Source organism: Populus alba, chromosome 14, assembly GCF_005239225.2.
Source record: "Populus alba chromosome 14, ASM523922v2, whole genome shotgun sequence".
Taxonomy (NCBI): Eukaryota; Viridiplantae; Streptophyta; class Magnoliopsida; order Malpighiales; family Salicaceae; genus Populus; species Populus alba.
Window position 1 is genome coordinate 16993928 of NC_133297.1, and position 25059 is coordinate 17018986.

At 29.4% G+C, this 25059-nt stretch overlaps 2 protein-coding genes across 3 annotated transcripts; both read left to right on the forward strand.

Moving 5' to 3' along the window:
- Positions 1–11222: 11222 nt before the first annotated feature.
- Positions 11223–13294, forward strand: LOC118055752 (uncharacterized). Of its 2 annotated transcripts, none has more exons than XM_035067775.2 (5): positions 11223–11306; positions 11790–11941; positions 12230–12328; positions 12456–12607; positions 12713–13294. In XM_035067775.2, the coding sequence occupies exons 2-5, from the start codon at positions 11828–11830 to the stop codon at positions 13098–13100; spliced, it is 753 nt and encodes a 250-aa protein (XP_034923666.1). In that variant the 5' UTR covers positions 11223–11306; positions 11790–11827; the 3' UTR covers positions 13101–13294. The 2 variants fall into 2 exon arrangements, with proteins under 2 accessions (XP_034923666.1, XP_073260284.1); XM_073404183.1 differs by having other exon boundaries at positions 11263–11542.
- Positions 13295–23428: 10134 nt separating this feature from the next.
- On the forward strand, positions 23429–24485 carry LOC118032335 (uncharacterized). Its single transcript, XM_035037050.2, has 2 exons — positions 23429–23699; positions 23825–24485. Exons 1-2 carry the CDS (start codon positions 23692–23694, stop codon positions 24402–24404), a joined length of 588 nt encoding a protein of 195 aa, XP_034892941.1. The 5' UTR covers positions 23429–23691; the 3' UTR covers positions 24405–24485.
- Positions 24486–25059: the final 574 nt, after the last annotated feature.

Below are 25059 nucleotides of genomic sequence, written 5' to 3' on the forward strand. Positions count from 1 at the left end.
AGTTGAAGTCATCATTTTGAAGTTGAGGATAGAATAGGACAATAAGTTATTTGAAAGAAGAGCCAACTCTCCTAGTATGACCTTTATAGCAAATATCGTTGAATAAGTGGCAAAGTCCTACAATAAAAACTAAAGAAAAGGCTTGTTATGAAGGAGAAGATGATTGCTATAAAGTTTAATGACAAATGTTTTATCTATAAAAAGACTAAACACCCAACCAAGAATTATAGAAATAGATCTCAACAAAAGAACCTTAAAGAGGGAAGGATTGCTCAATCCAATATTACCGAGGTCAATGACCTCATAAACAAAGTTTCAAAAATGATTTTGTCTTTTATTGTCTCTAAAGTCAATCATAAGCAGTGGTATGTTGATAATGGTGCAACAAGATATGTGTGTGTTGAGAAGAACATTTTTTTCACTTATAAAAAGTGGATGGTGAACACTTGTACATGAGAAATTCATCAATTTTCAAGATACTAGGCATTGAGAAGTTCATATTGAAGATGACATTTGAAAAGCGTCTCACCCTAAAAAATGTGCTTCGTGTTGCTAACATTAAGAAAAACTTAGTGTAGAGTTCATTGTCGAGCAAAAATGGTTTCAAGATGGTTTTTAATGCCCATACTTCTCTCTGTTTTTGGTTCTATGCCAACTTACTAGTTAATTGAAATTAAGTCCCTCTCTCTTAACGATTTTAACGGGAAAAAAAAAGACAACTAGACCAATTCTGAGTTGAGAATGTCCATATTGAAATCGAGTAGGGATATCTTATGGATACCACTAATTTTAGCAAAGGGAGCAAAAATGTATAGAAAATTGCAAACATTAAGTGTTTCAATTCTGATGTTAGCAATGATGTTTTGTCCAGATGAAAAAATAATAGTTATCACAAAGTCAAGAAATAGCCACCCACTCAATAATTAGTCATCAAATTAATAGTTCTAAATTTTAGCCTATAAAAGGAGGCATTTGCTATATATGCAAACATCTTGGTGTTCAGATCAAGATCACTCTTTTTCTTTGTATTTTATAATGTTCAAGTTTTATTTTATGTTTTATTAATATCTTGTTTATACTTTTTCATTTGCTTTACTATACTTAGTTAACTTATATCATGTTTATGTTCTTATATTATTTATTTATATTTTTCTTTTTCATGGTGTTTAGCTAAGTTAATTTTGTTAAGGTGAAAATGGTACATTAATGGTGTAAGAATAAGTATGATATAAACTCAACATGGACTTTAATGTTTGATACTAACATATTTTGTATTTGTTATCTTACTCACTCTTAATACATTGCTTCTTAAATGGTTAATCTAAATTTGTGTTGTACAACCCTTGATACAACAAATAATTGGCACTTTCGCAGTCGATATTTGTGCTATAAAAGGAATTTGATTTGTTGTTAACATAAGTTATTACCATGAATACCTGACCACATTTACAAGTATTGACATTACTCAAATAAGATAATTAATATAATCATGTTAATAATTTATAATCCGACTAAAACCTCCTTTATGTGTGGTTTCTAGTTGAGTAATAAAAAAAGTTTATACTATATTTATTTGAAATACCATTAATGGCTCCTCTAATCTTGATAATTGTTTTATCTTTGTTTAAATCCTTACATCATTATCACATCTCATTTTATATAGTTCACCTTCCTGTGGTTCGACCTCGATTTTGTCGAGTTATTTATTACTTTGATACTTTTGCACTTGGGATAAGACATCAATCTTTTGATCATGTCAGCTGACTTTTTATCATTTTTATTTGTGTCATAAATGTTCCATGTCAAGCTTTTCTACTTGAAAAAAACTTTTTCTTGAATTAATTGTTAGAAATTGAACACAACCATGTCAAAGAAAACAATATTCAATATAGTAATATAAATAAGTGAATTACTTAATAACTTGTTTCATCAAGTTTATTTGTATCATTAAATTTTACATTATCTATATCAGCATTTTGAAATCTTTTCTTTCAAAAAAAAGTATTCAATTATTGACCCTTTTAAATTTTATAGTTTATAAAATCAACATTAGAAATAAAAATCATAATTACCTCTTAATTTCTTGATCTATATGTGAAATATCCAAAGTTTCTTCAATATTCTAATGAACTTTAGAAATATCATGCATGTCTTCTATTTTCTCAATTTGACCCAAATCTTCACCTACATCAAGCATGATAATTTTAGTATGCAGGAAATCTATATTAATTACCTTTTTTTTTTTAAGATTTGAAAACAATACAAGCGTCTTCAAATTTAGTCGACGTTGAGTTAACTACTTTGGGATCATTTCTTCAATCAAATAGTTCTTTATAAGATGATATGACTTTTATTTTTTATGCTCGTTATCTAAGAAAACAAATCTATCTCTGACCTTTTTATATTTGGACTTGAAAACACTAAATGAATTTTTATTTTGTTAGCTTTGAGTTAACTACTTTGAGACCATTTCTTCAATCAACTATTTTCTTATAAGATGATTTGACCTTTATTTTCTTACTCATTATCCAAGAGAACAAACTATCTCTCAATAATTATCTCATATGAAACCAAGGCATAATAGGTGGCCTACCTTATATGATCAAATCATCTTGAATTTTTATCTACTAGAAAGAAGCTCTACCTTTCAACATATATATGAATAATCTTGCCATCCTTTACTATAAGGTATTCATGTATTTTATAAGTTTATCAAATTTAGCAACCTAATAAAAGAACTCCTTTATCTTCATATTTGTAATAAAGCTAGGGACATCAATTCTTAAACATAATTCATTCATCTCATGATAACTTCTTTTAGGCCCATGCGTATTATAATCAACATAATTTTATAGCCTTTATCAATTTCATCTTCGTCAAATTCCTTCAAATAGACAAGTTATCTATATGGAATTATAGGAACATGTTTGGGGTCTAGTCTATCTTGAGATAAGTTTCTAGGCACATTGCTCTCCTCATCACTATCATTGTTCTCACCTTTCCCTAGCAATTAATACAATACTTAATTATGTTTGCTACTGAACACCCCAATCATTCAAATCTTTGTAATAAGGTTCGAACCTTTAAACCTTTTGAGTCTTCATAACATTTCAAAAAGTCTTAATGTCATTTTCTATTGAACATGTGAACCAACTTTGATACCATAATCATATCATATAATAGGAAGAAAGAAACCAGGGTGTTATAAACTCTAAAATTATAACTAAACTTTAAAGAAAACTCTAATTTGATAAATATTAAATGTTAATAATTCTTAATTATTCTAAAAATAAGTTAGGCAATCCTATTTATACTAGTCCTAGACCTAAATTCTAGTCCTTATAGAAAAAAGAATCTTAATTGAAAGTAAGATGTCTAATATAGAATCCAACTGCATTAAAATTCCAAAACTAAATATATAAAGTAGAAATCCAACTAACATTAAGATTCATAAATTACATAATAAAAGTAAAATAACAAGGAAAATAAAATAAAAATTCCAAAACATAAACTCCTAAATCTAATTTGGACATGAAAATGACCTTAGTTGGTTACATGAAGCTAAATCCTTATAGAATCGATCTTATAGAAGCACTCATAAATTTTAGCTCTGTCTAATAATTAGATTAAAAGTTATGATAATATTTATTAGCAAACTTGTTTGACTCGTTCGTACTTCTTCTTAGATTTGGACATATCGTTATAGCCTATGATTATACATGCTAAATGTTATATATTAGTTGATACACATGTCTATGGATATTTATAGTATTCATATTAACCTCAAGCCACATTATTACCTTGGCCTTACTATTAACAATGCAACAAATATAATTGTTGTAACACTTATGCATGTAAAAACCCAATCATTGATTTCTTCTTCTTCTTCTTCTTCTTCTTCTTCTTCTTACGTCCATCATTTTAAAAAAAATATAGACAAAGCATAATCTACTATAGCATAAGATGCATCTTCTAGAAACCTAGTTTTTAACCACAATGGTGGTTGAAAATCAAGGTCTGGTTTTTTAAACCTTAAAAAACCTATTTTCAACCATTTTTTCACTTGAAAACACCTAAAAAATACTTTAGATGCTTTTAAAAAACCCATTTGCGGTCTTAAACTTTGAAAAAATGGTCTCAAAATCAACCCGATTCTATAAATCTTTTGAATCTTGATCTATTTTTTTAGACAAGATGAAGGCCAAAACAAATACTTCAATGGAACTTCTATTGTTGAAATGAACTCGTTTACACTAAGATGAACTCTATTATGATCGGAATGGGACCAAACCAATAACTCTCTCTCCTTCATATGTTTTTAGCGACTCTTTCTCTCTCTCTCTCTCCTCTCTCAAATCAAGGATCAAGATGAGACAAAAATAAAGTTTTGGACCAAAACATGAAATCCCCAAACAAAAAGGACAAAAAAGAAAGTGACTTAATTTTTGGTAAGAAAAACTTATGTATTTTCTTATAGCCAAGTCTCAATTTTTTTCTAAGAAAATCTTATGTTTTTACGAGAATTCATGTCATTTATGTTTTAATGTTTTTTTTATTAAATCCTAAAATAAAAAATAAAAAATAAAAAATAAAAAATAAAGAACATGCTCACTTATAAATGGAAAACGACCAATTTTGCTTGATTTTTTTCACTGATACTGAAATGAAATGAGATTACGTGAAATTAATTTTATTTTTTTCAGAATCTTTTAGTGCTAAATAAACATTTTGCTTGTCCATTTAAGTCATTCATTATCTCCTCAAGGCTTATTTGGTCATTTTATGTTATTTTGAAAAAAAAAAAAAAAACAATTCAACTCAATTTCTAAAGGTCAAATAAAACATTTTTATCAAAAAGTAAAAGTGAAAAAACAAAAAATAAAATAAAGGGTGGAAAGTGTAAGATTTTCAAAACACATGATACAAAGTGTAATGACACTCAAAATAGAAGATGCCAAAGAGGTAATTAACTCTATTTATTATGATTTTCAAATAAAATTTTTTTTATTTAAAAAAAAGGTATATTGATTAGTACTTAAAAGTGCATTTTTATCAAGATTTTATATCATTATATTCACTTAAAGTATCATTAAATTCCCTAACTTAAGCACGTTTTATAATAACAAGTCCGATAACATAAGATATTTTTAATTTATGGTAAATGCTCATTTTGAATGCAAGCATATCTCACAATTTAAAGGATTGATTGATGTGTTTAACTATTGAAAGTGAAAAAACAAAGAGATGGTTAAGCTTAAAAAAGAGATGCTGGTTTAATTCAAATTGGAACATCATTTGGTTATTGGATCATAACTAGAGCTGTAGAACATGAATTTAGGTATAGTTTATATGGATGGAAAGCTAAGACATAGGCCTAAAACTTTCATGAGGAGTCCAAGATTCAAAACAATCATTTTCAAATTCAAGTTATTGCAACAAAAGAGAAGTTGGAATTTGTATAACATACTAGACACTGTTTAGTGTTTAGCTTATATCTCGAGTTTTAGAAGTCGAAATGAGCTTATTCTTTTTTTTTGAAAAGCTGCGACAAATTCTGAAGACTATCTATTCAAATTTTGACATTAGCAATAACATTTTGTTCAGACAAGAAGATAATAGTTGTTATCGAGTCAAGAGCTAGCAACCCACTCAATAATTAGTCATGAAATCAATAGTTCTGAATTTTAACTTATAAAAGGAGGCATTTGCCATATATTTAGACATCTTGGTGTTCATATCAAGATCACTCTCTTTCTTTGTATTTTGTAATGTTCAAGTTTTATTTTATGTTATATTAATCTCTTATTTATTTATTTTATTTCCTTTACTATACTTAGTTAACTTATATCATGTTTATGTTCTTATATTGTTTATTTATGTTTTTCTTCTTCATTATGTTTAGCTAAGTTTATTATATCAAGGTGAAAAGGTTTCACTAATGGTGTTAGAATAGGTATAATATAAACTCAACATGGACTTCAATGTTTATATCCAAAAAAGTTTGTTATTAACATGTCTTATCTTTTTATCTTTCTAATTTTTAATACTTTGTGTCACGGGGTAATTTTTCGCTTTGCGAATAAACTCGTGTGGCAGCCTAGTCCCTTACTAGACTCAGTCTTCCCTTGCCAATCCCACTCGTGTTTGCCTAATAACTAAGTGTTTCCCTCATCTAAGAGGTTTCCTCACTTTCCCAAGTTAAAGACAAGCGGAATACACAAGTGGATTGCACGCCACAAAGTAAAGCACACCAAGAATACAAGAAAAACTCTCAACCTTTATTTATCTCGTCAATAAAGGATTACACAATCACTATGTGTGCTATGCACATAAATCGCATGCTACACAACCAAGCTTACACACGTTATTTCTCTCTATGCATTCCCTATCTCGTATGCTCTCTTCTTTACCACATCTAAGAGCATCAACAACTATTTATAGCCAAGTATGTGAGCTGCAAGGCTCACCCATGATCTCCTGTTTTTTAGGACATAGTGGGGCACTTTCTCCCCCATGTTCTCCATGATCTCAATAGCTTGGAGAGCACCCCAGTCATGCTCCCATGTTCTGCCCCCATGAGGCTGCCACTTCACCCACATTTTGCCCCATGATCCCATGATCTAGGAAGACCATGAGTGCCACTAGCCCACGTTCTGCATGCCCACCTGGCAGCCCCATCTGCCAACTCTTGCTCCGTCAGCTGTTGAGTCACTCGTATGCCTTGGACAGTCCTTCGTCCAAGTTTTAGATCGTGCCAAGTCGAGCCCCTGACTTGCATAAGCTATTGTGCGCTGCTGAATTCGCATCTACATGTAGGCTGCCAATTCCTGCGCTGCCGAATTCGCATCTACGTGCAGGCTGCCAATGTCTTTGCTGCTGAATTCCTCGACAGCCCCTATTCTCATCAGCCTATGCCCCTGACGAGTTTTCCTGCCTAGCTTGGACATTCCATCGTCCAGCCCATGTTCGTCAACAATCTGTGCTGCCGATTTTCCTTTGACAAAACTACAGTTGCACAAATTTATGCTGCCGATTTATCCCACTGTTGGCATAGTTACCAGCACCCTTAGGCACTGTTTTGGACAGCCTGCTAAAGCGTGCACCTCGTGCACATTTAACATTGTTACACCTTACTTGTTAAATGATAAATCTAGATTTGTGTTGTATAACCCTTGATACAACAAATACTTGGCACTTTTATAGCCTACTGTATGGTATAACTGACACTTGTACTATGAAAGAAACTTGATTTGTTGTTAACATAAGTTAATATCATGAATTCCTAACAATATTTAAAAGTATGGTGTTATTAAAATAAGATAATTAATATGATCATGTTAAACATTTATAATGAACTATTAAGGATAAATCATCCGATTGGAACCTCCTTTGTGTGTGGTTTTCAGTTGATTAATAAAAAGAGTTTATACTATACTTATTTCTAATGCTACTAGTGGATCTTCTAACTTTGATAATTTCTTTTATCTTCGATTAATACTCACATCAATATCACATTTCAAAAGTTCTCTTCAACTCCTTTTCATTTGTTGTTTATAATTTTATATAATTCACCTCCCTGTGGTTCGACCTCGATCTTACTAGGTTATTTATTATTTCGACACTCCTGCACTTGAGATAAGACATCAATCTTTTGATCGTGTTATAAATAGAAAAAAAAAATACATCTTTAATTTTAATTTAAGAATTAGAGCAATATATTAATACCTAAAATATATAATTTTAGTAGTTTTTATATTTAAATATGATGGTAAAATAGCATCATTGTGATGTAGGTATCATGATGATAGTGGGCAATAATCATATGGTAATGATTAATATAATAATAATAATAATAATAATAATAATAATAATAATAATAATAGTAGTGATAATGATTATACTAATACCAAAGTGATTTTAATAGAATAGAAAATATTGAATGCAATAGTTTGAATTTGGATTGCATTAAAAAAAAAAAAAAAACTTAAGCATTGTTGTCAGTGACTTTTTCAACTTTCTATATTGCTTTGTATTTTTTTTTAATTTACTGTGTGTGGGATTTGTTCACTTACAAATAATGACAGATTTTTATTTTATGATTGCAAATGTTATAAAGATAATACTGTTAAGAAAAAAAAATTATAGAGGTATTAATGGTGATAATATAATGATAATAGTAGAGTTTTTAAACTCTGTTGGTGTTCAACCCGGCCTAAGACCCGTGTCATAGGTTTTGCCTGAGTTATCAAGTTTTGATCAGGTTAACCATAATTTTTTTTAAAAAATCAAAATAATGTCATTTTGATTTTTTAAAAAATCAATGAGTTGCAATCGGATTTTTTATCAGGTCTTGCAAGTCATTTGTAATTTTTTACTTCACTTATTTTTTCTTAAACCCGGCCTAATTATAACTACAAGTTAGTCGGATCCTAGGTCAACTCACCGAGCCGAGTCTTAAAACTATAAATAATAGTATTAAATTAAAAAGATAATAGTGAAGTGTCAATATAAATGATAATATTATTTGAATTACAATAATAACAATAGTTAGTCATAATAATGATGATATTAGTAATGTGGTGGTATAATGATGATAACATGTGTAATATGATATAGTGTGTGTATATATTTTAAAAAATTATTATCTCATCATTATGATTATTTATTTATTTTTAATATAAAAAAAAATATAAAACCATTGTGATACATAAGAGCACCTTATTCATTTTTTTTTTCTCTCTTAGTAATTCAACCCCTGATTTACTAAACCAGGATTAATTTTCATCCTCATAATATAGTTGTTGCAAGGTGCATCGTACTAAGTTTGTTCTATTATAATCTACTCTAATTTGTCAAAAACTAATAGAGAAAACCTCAAAATGTTCTCCGGTCTCAATTTTATATCAATTTTATTCCTAAATTTTCAAAAATTCTTGATTAAAGACTTTTATCTATTATAAGATTTTTCATTCATATTTACATTCAAATTGTACATTTTTTATATGAAATGCTGTGTTTTTTTTTTATAGAAACTTATCCTTTTTTGTTAATTGATTCTAACAAAAAATTAATTACAAATTTAAAATAATTTAAAGGTAAAATGAAAATAAAGAATAGTTTGAGTATAAAGTTAATTTTGCTTCAAAAGATTAGCCAAATCTAATATTTAGCAAATCCAAATAGAAATAAATTCCCAAGAAACTCCAAAGTCCCTATAATCAGGCCGAGTCAGCTCATTTTAAAATTAGAAAAACTCAAATGTGAGGTTGAAACCACTTATTTTGCAAGAACAAATGTAGGGATTGAGAATTTTTTCTAGGAAATATTTTTGGCGATTCAGCTTAAAACAGATGTTATAATATCCAATACAAACCAAGTCATTGGATAATTCACCACCAATACATGAAACAAATCAATTGCAAAAATTCATTTGTATTTTGGGAACATTTTATTTTATTTTAATTTAATATTTATAATTTTTCTTTATAAAAATCTATTGGGTCCTTGAATATCATATATGTAGCATAAACAATAAAATAAAATTATTCAGGAGTCTCTAAGCTTTTGTTAAACATATCTAGAGTTGTTTATGGATTTATTATCAAAATATCTAATATTCTTTTACTTTGAATAATTCTTTAAAAGTTGTGTTGTTATAAACAACTTTTTAAAAAATAATTCTTTTACTTTGAATGATTCTTTAAATCTTTATTTAGAAGAGAGAGATTGCTATGTTTAGAATTTTAGCTCTAATTTTATGTTTACGTAATTTTTCTATCTAACAAACAACTTTTAAATAATAAGAAGCATATCTTATTATTTATAGGGAAATCTGAAAAAACTTATAAATTAACAAAATATCAATTTGTCATGTAAACAATATTCATATATTAACTCAGGAAAAATTTAGAAATTAACTCAATTAAGTCTTTTCTTGATTTTTCTAAGTCTAGAAATATAATCCGTATATTAATTATATTGTAGTTTTTAATTTCTAAAATATATTTTAATTAAGTCATACTTAATTAAATGATAAGAGTTTAATTTCTAACTAATGATTGTTATTGTTTGTGATATATTAAATTCTTAATATGTTGGCCCAAATATAAATTATAATTATAATTCTAATTAAATAAATCAAACAAATTAATTTATTATCAATTCAATAATTAATTAATTTATATTTGAAGATAAGGTGTATCATCTAACAATGTTTCATGATCCTCTAAATATTAGAAAAAATTATTAGTGGTTTGACTTAACCTTTCAGTAACTAATTTTTCAGTATAATTAATATCTTTTCATCAATAATATTCTAATTTAACTTTGAAACATAAAGCATATCTGATATGTTAAATCATGTTTGTTCTTTACATAATAGTCATTGATAATTTAAATAAGATTTGAAAAGAATTTCAAATATCATTTCATCTTGGCCTATGATTTCTCAGTCAATACTATTTAAGAATATATGAAATATTTTTCTTAATTCATCTAGGGTGATAAATTCTTTTTTGATTACTCAAGTACCTTCATACAATTCATACTATACCAATGTCTGACCCTTCATCACCTAGATTAAGATAACATGTAACAAGATTAAAGCATAACATTCTCTATATAAGATGACTTAGTGATTTCAAGTTTAAGGATCACGTACACAATAATTATGTGAATCTTTTCATATAGACATATATGATCTTTTTATATGGAATTCTCATACAGGTCAGTTCAATGTACATGTCTTATGACAAACACTTATATATTAGTTTTGGGTATTTCTTATACCCTAGCTTATGAGAATAATTGCTTTCTTTTCATAAAGAAAAAAAATATAATATGTATCAGTTTATACGACTCTAATGAATGTTCAATACTTAAAAAGGCATCGACCATAAACATTTTAGAAATAATGATTTGATATAATATGAATCTCATAATTATAATAACTTTTATATTTTTAAAAAAAAAAAATATTTTTTCTCATGAACTTTATTTTTTACTCTAGATTCATTAATCTAATATTATATGAATATTAAAAATAAATTAAGTCTTTATTAATAATAAATATATATTATATTAATATAATAATATCACAGGTAAATAATATGACAAATTAAACTAATAAAATCCCATTGTGATTTTTTTTACAAACAACAACAAAAGAGGAAAAAAGAAATAAATAAAAAGGCAACGTTTCCATTATAGGCAAGAATAAAAGAGCTCCCTGCGCGTCCTTAGCCATTGCATTTCACAGATTGAGCAATACAGTAAGTGAAAAAAGAAATTTAGCAACAAAGCTTCAGGTCCTCTCTCTTATTCCTTTCCGCATTTCACACTTTCTATTTCACATTCTTTCTATTAATTTACCACACCCAAAACTAAGATCCAAACGTTCTCCATTTTTACGGGAATGTAAGGAAAATACAATGAGTTTTCATGATCATGGGCTGAACCGAGGAATCTCGAAAAGCGTTGCCAAATTTTAGAATTAATTCTTGCTAATGTTAGATCAGAATCAAGATATTGCTCCCTTTTACAGGTTTAATCAGATTTTCATTCTTGTACTTCTGGGCTGTAGCATGATGTAGATTCGAAAGCTAGAGTTGAGAATGCAGGCTGTTTTACTTTGGGACCTGTCTTGTCTCACTAAGCCTGTTTTGAACGATGGCATGAGACAGATAAACAAGTTATAGTTGCTTGATTGAGTTGTTTTTATTTATTTATTCATCTCGTTTAAGTCCTAACGAAATCTACAATACTTCAAGAACATTTCTTGTTTCTCGCAGTGACATATGAGAAGTAGGATTTTAGGGTGGAGGTGAAAATGAATCCCAAATCCAATCCATTTTCTGCAGCTGGTTCAGGGCTCATTAGAGGGGGATTGGGTGCTTATGGAGAGAGAATTTTTGGGTCAGGCTCTGAGTATGTACAAAGCAATGTGAGTACTTTTATCCCTGTGGATATATTGCTAGCTAGATAGGTTGGCATAGCAAACAAAGAATTACAAAGCTCAATAGTTCAGATGACTCTTTCATGTAATGACCCGAGTATTCTTGTTTTTTTTTCAGCTTGAATTACAGCACATTAGACATCTATAACTGATTAACTTCTGTATGAATATTTATTTTCGTAAGGTTAATGGATGTGATATCAGTACTTGGTAAGAAAACATTGCTGGGCATCAACAATTGAATGTGTTTCTTATGATTTTATTATCGATGAGCAGATAAGCAAGTGCTTCTCTTACCCTCAATATTACTTCCAAGTGAATGCCCATTATGTCAGGAACAAATTGAAGATTGTTCTTCTTCCTTTTCTAAACAGGGTAAGTGAAATGTTTCTAATTGGCATTACACAAAGCATTAAGGTTAAGAAAAACAAACATGTAAGATTGCAAGTAGTTGGTTAACTTAAAGAAACTGTAATTCAGTTCTCTCTTATCTTCTTTCTAGGGCCACTGGACAAGAATAACTGAGCCAGTTGGAGGCAGGCTTTCCTATAAACCTCCAATTAATGACATAAATGCTCCAGATTTATACATTCCTTGCATGGCATTTGCTACCTACTTGGTTCTTTCTGGCATCTCATTGGGCCTTTCTGGGAAGTAAGTGTAGGAACTTTGATGTAACCAAGCTTCCTAAACATCTCTCTAACAACAATATATTCCTGTCTGAATATGATCATATTCGCAATTCCAATTTTATGCCAGGTTTACACCAGAGGCCTTAAATTGGCAGTTTGTTAAAGGAATGATAGGCTGGTTTTCCGAAGTGATGCTGCTGAAAGTTTCAATTCTTTCACTGGGAGGTGGGGAGGCACCTCTGTTGGACATGGTAGCGTATGCTGGGTATACATTTACAGGGATGTGTGTTGCTGTGCTTGGGAGGATCACTTTGGGCTATACATACTATCTGATAATTTTGTGGACATGTCTTTGCATGGGTATATTTTTGATCAAGACAATGAAGCGAACTCTATTGTCTGAGGTTAGGAGTTATGACTCAAGCAAGCATCAGTACCTCTTGCTCTGCACTGCTTTGACCCAGTTCCCACTGATGTTTTGCCTCAGCAACACTTCAGGAACTTGGCTTTTCTGAAGGCTCTCCTGGAAATATGCATCTGGTTTTATGAGGGTGCCTTTTATTTTCTCTCTTGCATCAAATACTCTGTTGGCTTTCTGTTTCAGAAAAGTTAGTGAGTTACCACCCTTTTTCGGTGAAACTGATCAAATTCATAATTCTTTGACATCTGGTTTCAGGAATAAGTGCACCGAAGATCTCTCTTCTGCTTATTCTTCATCATTTTTCTAGTCTCTTGTAGTATTTGCAGACTTGAACGGTGAATAAATCATTCCTCTGCTATTCCCAAGAGTCAAGACTGATTCAATATTTTAACCCATCATACAAAAAGCAAATCATCCAAACATACCAATTGCATGTAATAATGGCACAATCTCTCAAACATACACTGTCAAAATGGATTGAAGGGAGGATTGATTATATTTTTTATTTGACAAACAAGAATAATAATCCGAACTAAGGATTGACAATACTTAATTTCCTACACATTCTCTCAACTTGGCATTGCTAAGATTGTAAATGGTGGCATTTACAAGAATCCAAGGGAACACGAAAGGCTAAGATAATTATCACCATTGATGTTAAGCATGGCTGTCCCTGACTTGTTGATTCAATGACATGTCAGGGACAATGACATGTCAGGGACAGCAATGTTTTTTATATTAAATTTCGCTTGTGCCCACAAACTTCCAAGACTTAGTGCACACGTTTTTCGAGCAAGCAACTTACACTTTCAATGAATGGTTCCTTTTTCCACCTCTCGAGGATTGACCTCTGTAGATGACTTTGGTTGCTTGCTTGACTTCCATTTTTAATTGTTGATAAATAACGAGGCAAAAGGGTGAGGCCAATCGTAAGTTTCTAGTACTAATAGAACACTTTCAAGATAACAATGGTCGGCTTCTTTTATTATTGGATAACCCTCAGGTAAGCAAATTGGTAGAGGTTTTATAATCCACATTATCAGCACTGACAATTATCTGAAGGGGGGTAATTACTTTTTTTTTTGTAGAGGGAGTATCTTGTTCACGAGTATTTATAGGTGTTTCACTTCTCACTCATTCGATGATCAAGTTATACAAAAGAAAAAAAAAAAAAAAGAGGAAGAGGAAGGGCGTGGGAGAAGGAATATTTCCTATTAATGGGCTTTAAAAAACAAACCATACTTTAAATAGACATATGATAGGACTTTATTGTTTTGAAAAGTAAAAAGATATTTTAATTATATCTACACATTATTATTGAAATGAATTTCATCCATAAACATTACATTATAGTTTATGGCATTACACATTCGTATTGTGCAAATTAATCAGAATTATCTTCTTTTTTATCTATTGACCTGTCCTCATCTCCATCGCAATTTCATCTTCTTTACATGACATATATTCACAAACAATATCCTTTTATATGATGATCATGCTTTTGTTGGGACAATGCCTTGGTGAGAGGAATTTTAAGTTTCTCTTTAGTGGGCATTTGTTCTATCTTTACTCTTTCCTCTTTATTATTTCCCTAATCAAAAGAATTACCTAAGTACATGTTAAGATCTTTAATGAGACCTTGGTTCCTTTGCTTGTGCAATTAATTTATTGTTATCAAAGTATAGGGCTACAAGATCAACAATGTTAAAAACCACACTTAGTTTAGTAATGAACTTCTTGATTCAAACATTCTTTTTTGTTATCTTAGACGCAAAGATATATTCAACTTTAGTTGTAGAATATGTTGTGGTTTCTTGTTTGGAAGTCTTCTAACTCACAACACCACCATTTAAAGTAAAAACATATCTTGACTCTGATTTGTTATCATCAATATTGGATTTGAAACTAGCATCTAAATAACTATAAACTTCCGGTTCATATCTTTTATAGACCATAAATACATTCTTAGTTCTTTTTAAGTACTTAAGAATATTTTTTATTATCTTCCAATGACTATGACTTGGATTAGATTGCTATCTACAAAGCATAAGCTACATCTGGTCTGATACATAACATCGCATATATAATAGATCCTATAGCCGAAGTATATGACACCCTTTTCATCCTATCTTTTTTTATTTATTTCTTAGTACATATATCTTTGGAGAGATGTATTCCTTGCGAAATAGGTAAGTATCCTCTCTTTGATTCTTTCATGCTAAATTGTTTTAGCATATTGTCTATGTATGTGGATTAAGACAATCCAAACAAACTTCTAGATTTATCTCTATAGATCTTTATTCCTAATATATAAGCTACTTCTCTCATATACTTGATGGAGAAATTCTTATACAACTAGATCTTTATTGATTAGAGTAAAAGAATGTTGTTTCCTATCAATAATAAGTCATTTATATATATTATTAAAAAAAATGACTCCACTTTTAAACATAAGGTTCATCTATATTTCTAATGAAATCAAACTATTATCTATTTAAAATGGATATTCCAACTCTTTGAAGCTTGCTTAAGTCTATAAATGAATTTTTATAGCTTGCATACTTTATTAGTAAATGTTTTAGATTCAAAACCTTTAGGTTGTGTCAAGGTTGTTAAAATCGTGATTTTGACACGGCACGGAAAGTACTAAACAAACTCGGATAGTAAAAACGGATCATAAAATCATAAGGAATTTTAAAATACATCAAAAAAACTTCATGCTTCAAATAAAAATTCATAAAATTAATTCAGTCCTATAATACTGAAATGGCATTCAATTCAGTCAAATTCAACAATTTTCAGTGCAATTTTCACCCTATTAATTCAGTCCTATAATACTGAATTGGCATTAAATTCAGTCCAATTCAACATTTTTCAGTCCAATTTTCACCCCATTAATTTAATTAAATTCAGTCCAATTAATTTAGTCCTATAATATTGAAATGGCATTCAATTTAGTCCAATTCAACAATTTTCAGTTCAATTTTCACCCGAGTAATATTTAGTCCAATTTAGTCAAGATATATAGTATATACTGTGGCATTCAATTCAACAATTTTACATCAATTTTCGATCCATCCAATTTTCACCCGATCAATTCCATTCAATTCAACATTATACATATACATATACAAATTACATGACTATTACAGGGGCAAAATCAATTTTACAGGACTATTACCCGATCAATTCCATCCAATTTTATAGACTAACAATTAACACTTAACAGGGCAAACTACAAATCTATTACAGGGGCAAAATCAACTACTGCAGTGATGATGATGAAGGCAAAATGAACTTACGGTGAAGAGTCGTTGATGATGATGGTTGAACGACTGCTGGTGAAAAGGCTTGATGTTGCTTGCTGCTGTTGAAGATGAGAAAGAAAGGAGATCGTTGCCAGCATGCCGCTGCTAATGAAGATTGTAGAGGAAGCCCGAAGCCGTGAGTTGTTGAGGAGATAAACAGAAAAGGAAGCCGCGACCGTGAGCACTGAGGAAAGAGAAGGAGTGAAGACTGGAGTCACTAGACCGTGAGCATTGTCACTGACCTCTTTTGTGGAGGATGGAGATTGTTGTTGCCGTTTTTATGGTTGTCGGTGCCCAGTTGGTTAATTAGAGAAGGGGATTAGGGATTAGCCGATTAGGGATTTGTTCGATTGGAAAGAGCATTTTATGTGTTTTGATTTATGAAGATTGAAGAATGAAGAAAGTGAATTTAATCAATTGATTCCCTGAAGTGAAGACAGTCGCGTGAGTCCGTGACTGTGCAAGAAACAACCAATAGGAGCCTGACAGCTAAACCATAGGGGGGAATTTTGTTTCAGTGCCTCATTTCAGCACAATCACAAAATCGGTCCTGAAATCGCGATTTTGCGTGATTTCATCCGATTTTTATGATTTAACCCGGTTTTACCTATTTTTTATTTTTTCAAGCTATTCAACCCATAAAAACATGTTTTGACTCGTAAAATCGTACTATTTTAAGAATATTTAAGAATGTTAAGATTGGTCTCCTACCATTCCATATCTCATATGGAGTCTTAGCAATAGATTTTGATGGAACTCTTTTTAAAATGTAAGTGGTAGTTTATAAGGCATGACCCTACAAGAAAGGTGGAAGGTCTATATAGCTCATCATAGATTGTATCATATCCAATAAGGTGTAATTTGTCCTTTCAAAAACTCTATTATGTTGTGGTGTTCTAAGAGGTGCTCATTATGAGAGAATCTCATTTTTTAAAAAATAATCTTGAAAATCTTGGCTGGAGTATTCATCACCTTGATCTGATCAAAGTATCTTAATACTCTTTTTAATTTGTATTTGAACTTTATTTTTGAATTCTTTGAACCTTTCAAATACACATGACCATATCCAATATGGTTATTAACAATAAAACATGTATATTCATGTAGGATAAAAAATCATTATTGGTCCATATACATCTGTATGTATTAGACCAAATAATTTATTAGATCTTTCACTTTTTTACTAAGGGGTATTTTGATCATCGTAATCATTAAACAAGCTTAACAGGTTTTATACTATCCATAATCAAAAGGATCAAATATCCTTCTTAATGTAACTTAGTTATTCTTGTTTCATTGATATGACATAGTCTTCAATGCCATTAATAATATAGCCATTGATTATCTAATATGTTCTTCTTGCTATTCATATTGAATATGGCCATTTTAAGATTATGTATGTATAAACCATTTGTATAACTACTAGATCCATAATAAACATTATTATTATATAAAGAACAACATTTGTCTTAAAAAAATAAATTTAAATCCATTCAGAAAATGGATATATTGTTACTAAAAAGTGCTAGAACATAATAAAAATTATAAGTTCTAGTATAAGCTTATTTGACAAACTTAATGCAACAACCCTTACTTCAATGCTAACTTGTAGGTCCACTTTACATTTATTTAGTCATAAACATCTATGAGGCATAAGCTTTATTATGCTTTTTAGCCTTCACGGTTGTGAGATAATCTTTGTAGTTTCTCTTATAATGGCTTTCCTTGTCACAATAATGACAAATACCTTTGTCATTATTGATGCCCCAAGAAGCTTTCTATGCTTAGACGGTTAGACCAAGTGAACACTTAACTCATGATCAATGGCAAATCCTAATTAGCGTAAGTTCTTTAAAAAAACCAATCATCCTCAACATATAGGTGTTAATCAAGGAACCCTTTGTCATCTTACACCAAAATAATTCTTTAGAGGTCTCATATCTCTCAGTGCATCTAGCCACAACAAACAACTTTTTGAGAAGTATAATTATTACATAGGCATCAATATTCTCATGATGTCTTTGAAGTTCAAGTGTCATGTTGGGTAACATCACATATGCTACTTGCTCATCATTATAAGTATGACGTTGATATTTAGTCCTAACTTCGTTATCAGCTTTCTCATCAAGGATAAAAGGAATTGAATTTTCAAAAACATATAACATTGTTTCTTACTTGAGAACAATTCTTATATTTTGGTACTAGTTTAAGAAGTTTTGTTCAATCAATTTATTAACATCATGATGTTATGTAGGGATATATTACTACTCATGGTAATCTATCAACCTATTCATATAAAGATAGTGAGTATTGGTTTCATGCATAAATATTTATAACTAAATTCATATAAGGTCTTTAATCTTAACTTAGTCTCCCACTATTTTCTTGTAAATTAATAGCCCTCACTATTAATTAAAAAATCTCGTTTAGGTCTCTTAGTGGGTTAGGATTTCATTTGATTTATATGACCTTAAGTAACTCAAAAAATCAAAATAAATTATATTATGTAGATAAAATAGCTTATCAAACATATTTTTATGTGACTTTTATATTAGTTTGGTAACAACTCTATGTCTAAACATATCATATATATTTCACCTAACTATTGCATCTAATCTTATATTATCATAAGTAACTCATCTAAATCATATAAATTAGTTAAGTAAGTTCTAATTTTATAGTATTAAATATATTCAATTACCAGTAACCTTGAGTAACTTAACAAGTTATCTATGAATAGAACTCTAGTTTTATGCATATAAAATTGAGAGACAACAAATCATATTATCAACATGTACTTAATATATTAATGAGAGATTTATTATTTTAATTAAATCTAATTTGATGACATTAGTGATATATTATACATAACAATTATGTATGAACATACACCCCTAACATGCCATTCTAATTTGATGATTATAAATATATGTAAATTAATTCTCTTGAGCCATCGAAGAAAATTAGATGGTCAAAATATAAGTAGTTATTACAAACCTTTATAAGTCCTTTTACAAACACCATGGTTCTATCCTTCACCACAATTTTTTCTGTCCTGGATTAAAAAATATTTTTCTTACCTAAATTCTTATATTTCTAAATTACTTAACATTTACATAATTAATTAAGAAATCTTAACTTACATTTACTGCGAGTTAGATGGTAAAAACATTTATGATAAAAGAATTTTATAATCCTAAAATAATAAAAAAAGAAAGATAGGACACCTAGACCCTATTTAATATTACAACTATTCAATCATAAAAAACACAATTACATTGGTCTTTAATGTTCATAATCATCCATCATGCATAAGAACATATTAATATGCAAAATAAAACTATTGCATGCTTCAATTCTAATTATTGGCTTTATTTACAATTTAAAATAATATTTCTAACACTTATAAATATTAAATTCAAATCCATTTTGATAGTTTTCCAAAATTAATAAATTTTATTTAATATAATTTTTTTTCATTGAAAAACCATTTTTTCAAAATTTAATAAGAAACTAATCATATTAAAATAACTATTAATATCCTAAATTATTTTAGGATCAATTAAATAAATATTTTTGACTTAAAAACTCTCTTTACTTTAGAAAATCATTTTTCTAAACATTATTTAAATAAATCCTAATCTTATTAAGATATTGCAAAACTCTTAAAAAATTTTAATTCAATCATAATCCAATTAAAAAAAATTAATTCTATAATTAATTTAATTTAGAGTTTTAATTTTAATATAAATTCATTATTTTATATGGAGGGGTAAAATTATAATTTCAACTTCAAATATACCTAGATATAATTAAATATAAGTTGTAGATGTACAATTACAATTCTACCCCTAAAAAACTCTAAACAAAGCTCATGGAGGTAGAATTGTAATTGTACCCCTAAAAAACCCTGAACAAAGCTCATGAACAAAATCATGATTATGCCCTTATCTTCTTCACCTTGCTATTATCAATGTGGGTTGCCAATATTGACGACAACCTTCAACAATAATGCACTGTTATAACTGCACCTAGCAACACCGTAGGACAACAATCCTTATGTTGTGTTTAGCATTGTGCTCAATAGTGACTAATGTTATTCTAGCTACTGCTACCAGTGACTAGCTGTTCATGTAGCGCAACAAGGTGGGCTGGTAACGCTTATGCCTCCACTAGTGGTTGTTACAACCACTTAAAACCATTTTTAAAATTTCACTAGTTGATTTTGGTAGGAATAGTAGCCAAAAAGTTAAATAAAAAATCAAGAGAGAAAAATTACTTCTGGAAAATATCAATTTGCACACAAATTTAATTCACAATTAATGTTAATAACAATTAAAACATGCTATCAACAACCCATAATTGTCTAATAAAGTCTCTAATACCACTATTGGATTTTCCAAAACATATATACATAGCTAAAATGGTAAATTTAGAATTTTTTAAAATTACTTTTTGGTTTTGAATATTTACTTCAAGGCTAAGTTGTTGCAAACCACAAATCATCAAAATATTCGGCCTCTAATAGTAATCTACATGAATCACCAATGAGACATCTCTTAAACCCTTTTAGGAGAGAGATATTGCTATATCTTTGAGTGCTCGCTTTTTTCTTTTGTGTTTTAGATGTTTCGTTACTATACTATACTCACATTAAAATAACAAGCATAACATTCTATTTATAAGGAAACCTAAAAAAACCCTATATATATATATATATATATATATATATATATATATATATATATATCAATTTACCCCTTAGATAATATCACACATATTATTTTAGGATAATTTTAGAAATTTATTTAATCAAGTCTCTACTTAATTTTTTCCAGATTTAGAATTGTAATCCCCTGTATTAATTATATTATTGTCCTCAATTTCTAAAATTGATATACAATCAAGTTATATTGATTAATTATCCTATTATAATTTTTGATTAATGGTTCTTATGTGTATGATCCATTAGTTTCTTTAATAAGATGACTCAAATATAAATCATAATCCTAAATAACATAGGATAAAACAAAATAAATAATTTAATTTATTATCAATTCAACAACTTATTGATTTATATATGAAGATCAAGTATATTGTCTTACAACCTGTTATGATTCCTCAAATATTAAGAAAGTCATAAGTGGTTTGACTTAACATTTTAATGAATAGTTTCTCAGTGTAATTATTATTCATTCATTAAGAATATTTTAATTTAGATGTTATAGCATGAAATATGCTTGCTCTATTAATTCATTTTAGTTCTCAACACTGCAGTTATCGATTCTTTGAATAAGATTGGAAACTATTTTCAAATCTCACTTTATCCCGGCCAAGAATTTTACAATCAATATTACTTAAAAATAAATTAAATATTTTTCTTAATGCATCTAGGGTGATGAATCATCTCTTGATTACTCAAATATCTTTATATAACTTATATTATACCTAACACATGTTTGTTTGTTACCCTTGATTAGGGTAATATGTCTGTTAGAATCAAAACAAAACACTTCTTATATATGATAACTTAGTGATATCAAGTTTAAAGATCACTTACACAACTGTCATATGAGCTTTTTTATAGATATAAGTGATCTTTCCATATGAAATTCTCTTATGAGTCAAATTAGTGTGTTTGTAATCGGACAAACACCTACATATTAGTTCCAAGTATCTTCTTATCTTAATTTATAAAATCAATTGTTTCTTTTCATAAATGAAGGAACATAATATGCATCAATTTCAACAGCTTTAATTATAGACTAGTCTTAATAGAAAATTTAGGAACAATGCTTTAATACAATAAAAATCTCATAATTATAACAACTTTATAATTTTCTATATAAATATTTTTTTTTGTTCCACAAATTTTATCTTTACCCTAGATTCATCAATAAAATATTATATTAATTAATCAAATATAAATAATATTATACATAAAGAAAAAAATTTATTAATAATAAATATGTTTATATGAATGAAATCAATGTTACGTGGAATCAATTGATTGGCTACATAACATATTCCTGAACAATTATATATTAATTAATAATTATTTATGTAGGAAATCAAATGTGATACTATTTATTTATTTTTCTATAACACCTCTAATTAAATCTCTCTCTTTTTTAAACATCTATTGTTAAAAGAGGATAGTTTAGAAAAAAGTATGAATAAATGGCAACATGGTATATCAATTAATAACTTTCTTAATTTATATAAAAATTCAGAAACTTGACAATCTTTTTTAGCACAAGGAGACTGAATTAATTTTCTTTGATTCAATTCCTTTTGCATGGGATTATACCAGCTCCTGTGTTCATTTTTATTTTTATTTTTATTTTTCGTTTTTTTGTTCTTAAAGGAAGGAGTCGGTTTGAATTTGCCTGCATAAGCTAATCTTTTGAAAGCCGAAACAAAACATCTTGTATTATGCCTACCCTACCCATCCCACATGTTACATATGTAACTTGCAACATCAATAAAGAGGCGGTCTATAAATTTTGGATTTAAAAATGTGAGAGCAATTTTAGGATATTAAATACTGTCTTTATACTTTTATTTTTCTTATTTAGTTTAAAGGATTCTATAATAATTTTTTTTAAGATTCTTTCCTGTATAAGAATTAAAATTTATAACTAACACTGGTATAAATGGAATTGCTTGACCTATATTTTCAAGAGACATGGATATAAAAATTAAATAGTTCAGCATCTCAGTTTACTTGATATTTCAAGGTTTTGTTTTGTTTGATTTTGTGTTTTAAAAATATTTTTTTTTTAAAATAAATTTTATTTTTATTTTTTATTTGAAATTAATATTTTTTGTTGTTTTTAAATTATTTTAATGCATTGACATTAAAATTAATTTTTTTAAAAAATATAAAAAGTATTATTTTAATATATTTTTTATATTAAAAATATTTTTTTAAAAAATACAACCACACTCTTGAAAATATCATAAAGATCTTTAAGTTTTTTAAAGTCTTGGAACAAATCCGTTAATTTATTTTTTATAATTTTAATTTATAATAAATATCGTTGCCGCTAGGTTTCCAATAGCGTCATCAAAATACAGACCGAGACAGAGATCCATTTGAGGTTGGAAACAAATCCCACTTGTTTTGTGTCGTGCGTGTTTAATATAAAGTAAACAAGAAAGAATTAGAAAGCAGAAAAGCAAGGCATCTCCCTCTCTCTCCTTCCTCGAAGACCACAAGTTGTACAAGAAAAAGAACCAGTACATGAAAAAGAAGGGAAATTTCCTTCTCAAACTTGTAGAACACTGAAGCAGAGCCCCATTAGCTTTAGCAACCAATCTCTCTCCTCTCTCCACTCTCCTCCTCATTTGAAGAACTGCATCAAGGATTAAGCAATGGCTGAGTTACTCATTTCCTCCATGATCCCCACCTTTCTCTCTCTCGCTTTCATATTCTAAACTTGAACTCCTTTTGTCTCGAGCTCATGATATGAAACTTGCTAACTCGTTTTCTGTCTTATCTTGACAGATCTGATCCATACCCAAAAGACTCGTATTACAGCGCAAACATGACTACAAGAGGATCCTCTAGATCCTCCATTTCAACGACCAGCGTGCACGTGACAGCCCTTGATGGCCTGGTGAATGTGAACTCTCTTTTTACAATCGCCGTCTTTGTTGGGCTCTCTCTTACAACCCCACATCCGCACAGCCTCGAAAACCGCACATCCTGCGACGCAAGCGTCGACGTGGTCAAGAATCTACTAGTCTTCGAGGTTGTGTCCTTCAGCTTCTTCCTCTTCTCTTCTCTAATAGCACAGGGCCTGAAACTGGCTATCAATTTGTTGAACAGTAAAGACGTGGATGAGGCTTTCAGGGCACACATTAACTTGAAGGCTTTGAGGTTCGGGATGATGGGATCGGCTATTGGTTCGGTTATGGGTTGTGTATTTTTGATGCTGTCAATGATTAATGTGATTCAGATTAGGTTGGGGATGTTGTCTTGTGGGAGTAAGAGCACTGTTCATGCCGTTACTGCTTTGGTTCTTTTAGTTTCTTCTGCTCTCTTGGTTTATATTTCCACTGCTGTTTATGCTTTTCTCCACTGATAGATGGATTGTTTAGCTTTATGAAAGTGGTATCAAGTTCTCAACTTTTAAAAGAAATTAAATGTTTGTGGTTGAGGAGAATTTCTCAATTTTTAGCACTTGCTTTGCTATTGATGAATGTTCCTTGCTGGATGCTATGATTGTTGTGGGCATGGTTTGAAGGGATAATTAATTCAAACTCAATGGCTTAAAGATCTTGATAACTCGAGGATTTTGCATCCATTTGAGGTACTAATGGTATTCTACTAGCTAGCTGGTACAAGTTTTCTTATTTTATTTAAAGTACCTTCATCTTAGTTACTGGTTAACTCAATTTGATAGAAATTTCACATTTCAGATGAAAGAAAACTAGCTCAATCTACCAACACACATTCAAATCTATCATTGTAAACCAGGTCTGATAACTTATTTTAGTATTTTTTCCAACAATGTTGAGTCTAATCCTGTTCCTTGAGAAGTGTGATACTAGTTAGACCATTGCTTTGCCCATTTTTGAACTGATTTACGTCTATGTCGCAGCTAGTCATGAGTTCATCTATAAGTCTTTCTATTGCTTTGCATATATGGATCATGTGCAATATTCATTGCATACAGAAGGACTGAGGACCAACCGTTGCTACCGGCGCAAAATGAGCGAGATAGCTGTTTTGTTTCT